At 34.6% G+C, this 5,693-nt stretch overlaps 1 protein-coding gene across 3 annotated transcripts; it reads left to right on the top strand.

The window, feature by feature from the left end:
• The first annotated feature begins 324 nt into the window (after positions 1-324).
• Positions 325-5,436, top strand: LOC133872299 (annexin D8-like). 3 transcript variants are annotated; one of them, XM_062309776.1, is made up of 5 exons: positions 325-840; positions 916-1,134; positions 1,230-1,319; positions 1,681-1,901; positions 5,280-5,436. In XM_062309776.1, exons 1-4 carry the CDS (start codon positions 340-342, stop codon positions 1,885-1,887), a joined length of 1,017 nt encoding a protein of 338 aa, XP_062165760.1. In that variant the 5' UTR covers positions 325-339; the 3' UTR covers positions 1,888-1,901; positions 5,280-5,436. The 3 variants fall into 3 exon arrangements, with proteins under 3 accessions (XP_062165760.1, XP_062165762.1, XP_062165759.1); XM_062309778.1 differs by lacking the exon at positions 5,280-5,436 and adding an exon at positions 4,830-5,222; XM_062309775.1 differs by lacking the exon at positions 5,280-5,436 and having other exon boundaries at positions 1,681-2,152.
• Positions 5,437-5,693: the final 257 nt, after the last annotated feature.

Raw genomic sequence — 5,693 nt, 5'->3', positions numbered from 1 at the left:
TGCCTCATCCAAAATCCAAAAATGATAAAATAAGACCATAGGCTCAACAAAATAGAGTTAGAAGTGGAAGAAAAGACCAATGAGGGGAAAAGGCGGACAGGGTTGCGGAATGGGTCTTGGAAAAAGTTGCTAAAAATGAGATCATTTCACACTCATTGTCTACTAGGAAAACCAACACACTTGGCACATGCATATAACAGTACAATTTGTTACACATCACCATCTACTCACCACAGAAAAGCTTGAGCTTTTCCACTTTTGAAGTAAATATACCTTTCTTAGCCTCCAAGTCTTTTGTTTTTTCTACTTTAAATTTGATCCTTGCATGGCATCCAAGTCATGGCCGCACCCATACAAGTCCATCAGATTACTGCGCCTCACATGGCAGCCACTAACATCCTTACCATGTCATCAAGCCACGGCTTAGAAAACGAATGCAGAGAAATTCATGATTCTTGGGGAAGTTTGAACCAGTTGATTCCATCTCTGGCTCGCCGAACGCAGCTTGAACGCCAACAAATTAGAGAGACTTACAGGACTATATACTGCGGGGAAGAAGAAGACTTAATAAGCCTTCTCCAAAGATATGAGGCTGGAATTTCTCCCATGAAATCTACAGCTTTCTCTCTGTGGATGCTTGACTCTCATGAGCGTGATGCTGTCATAGCTAGAGAAGCACTTCATGAGGAAGATGATACCAACTACAAAGCTCTTGTCGAAATTTTCGTGGGTCGAAAATCGGATCATATCCACCTCATGAAACAAGCCTATCAAAGAAGATTTAGAAGACAGTTGGACCAAGATATCATCAATATTGAGGCTCCCCATCCCTACAAGAAGGTAAGATTAAAGAGTTTATTTAACTTCTTCAATGGGTGATGCATGGATATTTATTTCAATTAGTTTAATTTGCAGATTCTTGTGGCATTGACTACATCTCACAAGGCTCACCATGCTGATGTTAGCCAACATATTGCCAAGTGTGATGCTAGAAGGCTTTATGAAACAGGGGAGGGAGGAGGCTCAGGAGCCATAGAAGCTGTTGTGCTGGAAACACTAAGTAAGAGGAGCATTCAACAGCTCAAGCTGACACTTTCAAGCTATAAACACATCTATGGACATGACTACACAAAGGTAAAGTGTTTCCCATACTAGAAATTTTCCTAGTTTGGATTGAACTGAAATTTTAAAGTTATGGGGGATTCTTTTTTTGATTCTGTATTTTGCAGTCACTCAAAAGAGGAAACTCTGGAGCGCTTGAACAAGCGCTGAAAATGGTCGTTAAATGCATTTGCAGTCCACCTAACTATTATGCAAAGGTAATCATCTTCGAGATTTGATTCATACACAACATCATCACAACAATCACACAACAACCCCTCACATGAGGATGGGTCCCACACACTAGGGCCCACCCTCATGTGAGGGATTGTTGTGTTAGTATTGTAAATTTAACATTTTCCATCATCTTCTCATGCAACAAAATATGGTTTGACTTGAAGAAATAGCTTTGAAGGAAATTTTTTTTACTAAACAAGGTTTAAGAAATTTTTATGCCAATTTTTATTTATTTATGCAGTACAAGAAATGGGTTGTGTTTCAATCAAAATTTGCAGTACTTGTATAATAGTTGAAAAAGATTTAGAAAAAAAGGCTTACACTTTTTCACATTATTGACAGGCATTGTATTTAAGCATTCGGGGAAGAACAATTGATAAGTCTTCCTTCGAACGTGTGCTGATGAGCAGGGCTGACGTGGACATGGATGAGATTCTAAGGGTATTCAGAAAAAAATATTCTAAGGAACTTAAAGATGCTATTTGTGAGAGCATTCCATCTGGAGTTTACAGAGACTTTCTTGTTGCCTTGGCCACAAAGACAACATAAACTACTACTACTATGTGAGTGCCATCTGATAATGACTTTAGCAGCAAACCTTGTTGAAAAAAGCATAGTTTGTTCTATATTCTTCACTTTCTTTTTCTTAATGTACAACTTATACTTGAATGGGATTAGTTTGTGTCCTATAATTATGGAGTAGGATACCTGACAACTTTTTTTGTTTTTTTTGTTTTTTCTCTAAATCGATTTCTTGTCCAAAGATATAACTTGTGAATTTGTGGGGAAGATATTACATATCTACAATTATTCATATCCTAGAATTTAGCAACATTAGAATTAATTCGCAGAATACACAAGAAAAATATCAAAAAGGAAGCAAAAATTAAGGCACAGGAATTTAACGTAGTTCGGCAAGATTGTCTATGGCCACAGACATTAAGAAATATGTTTCTTCTTCACTAGTCTCAAAGAAAAATATAATGAGTCTCTTTCCCTCTCTTTCTTCTTATGAAACCTCAAACCATCTCAAGGATATAATGTGTGTATCAAAGGTTATTGATATGGGGCTTTACTTATAAACATAAATAATCCTATCTTAAGGAAACTAGAATTCATGATAGAGAAAGAATGGGACTCGTAACCCTAAGAGGATACACAATTCTATAAAAAAGAAAAAGAAAAAAAAAAGAAAGAAAGGGGATTTCGAATCATATAACTACAAAGATTCTAACATTCTCATACTTGAAGACTAGTTTCAAGCATAGCACAATGTACATGTTGCCTTCCCTCCATCATCATTTATGAAGGGACAACATGTGGCTTCACACATTGGCCGGGTGTGGGAAATGTGATGTACTTATATAGAGTTTAATACCCTGTATTTTTAAATATGAATATTTATAAAAATAAATATTCATTTACTAAGAAATTTTTATAGTTTTTATTAATAAAAATTTTTATAGTTTTTATTAATAAAAGTTTAAATGAACCTTAAACTTTAGAATAATGAAAATAAGGTCAAACGAACTTCGTTTTGGTCGATTCAAAAGTCAGAACGCTTGTCTCGAAGTCTTTTAGCTACTCTCCAAATTTTATAATTTTTGGACTACGTTAAGGGTATGAAAACACCCACGAAAACTATTACCTCTGTTTTGAACGAAAAATAGCATTAACTATTAGTGGGCCCATTTCTATTCCTTAAGAGCCCAGCCCAGTTCACACGTGAAGCTCAGCCCAGCCCACGTTAATTTAGTCCTCTCTCACGTTTCAGCAGATGGTTCCCCTTTAATTGATTTTTTTTTTACAAATATCTTATCTTCTTGAAGCTCAAACGTGTTGCCCAAGCTGTGTTTAACCAAACTTGCTGCTCAAGGGTGATTCTCGGCCATGGATCTAAACGTGCTGCCCAAGTATAAATTCCACCATTTGATTCTTCTTGCTGCCCACGCTGATCCACTCCCAACCCTTGATCAATTCTACCCAAAATAATCCAAGCCATCCGTTTATGCATAAAAGTAGAGCAGCCCATTAACGGACAGCACTCCTCCTTTTCCCTCTGCATTCTCTTCTCTTCTTCCTCAGTTTTTCTCTTTTCTGCAAGCTCTCCCTCTGTCGCTGTAATAAAAAAAAAAAAAAAAAACAGAAAGAGAGTAGCCCTCCTCTTCTTCGCTTCTTTAGTTTTCCTCTCTTCTTTAGACTCTCTTTCTCTATTTCAGTCCAACAGAAAGCAAAGGATCCTCTTCCCTTCTTGTTCGGACAGCACCCTTTAAAAGCAAACACAAAAAGCTCTTTTCTCTAATCTCTCACGGCACACACAGAAAAGAAGAGAGGAAGATCTCTTCAGGATTTTCCTTTTTTTTTTTTTTTATAAGCTCTTTCTTGCTTCTTTGTTTTCTTTTTATGTGCATGTGTATGGAACCGGCTGTGTGAGTAAAGAAAAGAAAGTAAAAAGACAAGATTGGAAAAGGATAGAAGGGAGGAGAATTCTCTGGAAGTTCTCCCCTTCCCTCTTTCGGTCAACAAGGTCAAAAAGTGATAAAAAAGAAAAGAAAATAAATAAAAGGAAAAGAACAACAAAAAGCCTTTATAAAATATATCACTTTAATTTTGGTAAGTTTATTATCTAGTTTTGTTTATTAATTTCATGATTTTAAAGTTATTAGTATTTTAAGTGTTTATAGTTTTATGAGTTTAAAAGTACTCTAATGTTTTGAAGTTGTGTTTTAACAAAATATTTCAAGTAGCGCATTTAAGTAATAAATCACACCGTTATAATGCTCAAGTAAAAAGTAAATATTTTATAAAGCGTTGTTACGCTGTTCAAATATTTTAAAATATTTTTAGGCATTATTGATACTAATACCGTTATTCTGTCCGGATTTAATAAAAATAAAATAAAGTTATTATTCTATTAATTTGTTTTGATACATAAAACTCATTATTTATATTTGGTACGCTATTATGTTATCTGTTATAAAAATAATATATATGTGTGTAATTAATTGATGAAAGAAAAGAAATAATAAGGAGATGATACTTTAGTTTAAGTTTTAGGTTTCAAATCTCAGAATATTTCTCTAAATTTCTTCTTGCAATTTATTTAGATAGAAGGTAGCTAAAATACAGCTCAGAAAATACCAGGTAAGGGAAACACTACCTTAAAACTCCGGCAAAGTTTTAATAAAACTTTTTCAAAGAAAAAGTCGGGGATTTTCTAAACTTCTTCAACTCTTTAATATTACTTGTCTTTTTTATACTACCCTCATAATAATGCTCTTGTTATATGATGTGATTGGAATCTCATGTGATCATACTAAGCTAATATTTGATACATGTGCACCATATGAATAAAGTTGTTGATATCATAGTATATGTGTTATATATGCACCATATGAGCAAAGATTAATGATATTATAGTATATGTGTTACATGTGCACCATATGAGCAAAGGTTGATGATATCATAGTATATGTTACATGTGCACACAGTTTTACCCCCGCGGTACCATGTCATAGACGATCCGGATCATATATGTGTTATGTGCTATGTGGTATGTGGGTAGCATGGCAATCACACGGAAGGACTAAAGTGTGGGCTACCGGCCGGGGTGGCCTTCACCTAGGGAAGTTCCCAACCCGGTACGACTCTTCCCTGTGACGACAGGATGGGCTCATAGTCGTCTTTTGAAACGAGCCAAACGTGCGCCGTTCATGGTTAATTAGCGGATATTGAACCAAGGGAGGTTAAAACTTACACGCTGCATAAATGATTCATGCACCATTCTACATTTGATATAATTGTATGTCATTTAACTATTTCTTTACTTGCTAAATTATTTGAATTCTATTTAGAATTTCTGAAAAGAAAATTACACTTTTGTTGTTGTGTTTTCTTTACTGAGTTGTCAAACTCAACCCTTTTCCCCCCAATCTTTTCAGATGACATTGTAGACCGGAGTCTTTTCTTTATGGATGGCATAGACCCCACCCTAAGAGCAATAGATCGATAAAGACCGGTCTAACTTTTGTATTGTACATATTTATTTTGAATTCCTAGAAATATGATGTAATAATTAAAGGACTATTTTATATATATATATATATATATATATATATATATATATATATATATATATATATATATATATATATATATATATATATATATATATATTCATATAATGAAATATAGCCATGCGCTATTCCTGGGAAAATGTGTACATGTTTTAAATTATAGAGATGATTTAGCTCAAGTTCGCGTTCCCCTTATATCCCAAAACGGGGGCGTGACATAGAGCATGCTCTCTCTAAATAGAATGAGGCCTTTTTGGGTAACCTAAGAACAAAATTGTG

The sequence above is a fragment of the Alnus glutinosa genome, chromosome 7 (genome assembly GCF_958979055.1).
Source record: "Alnus glutinosa chromosome 7, dhAlnGlut1.1, whole genome shotgun sequence".
In the NCBI taxonomy this organism is placed as follows: domain Eukaryota; kingdom Viridiplantae; phylum Streptophyta; class Magnoliopsida; order Fagales; family Betulaceae; genus Alnus; species Alnus glutinosa.
Note: the sequence above shows the minus strand (reverse complement) of the source record. Positions and strands in the feature narration are given on the sequence as shown.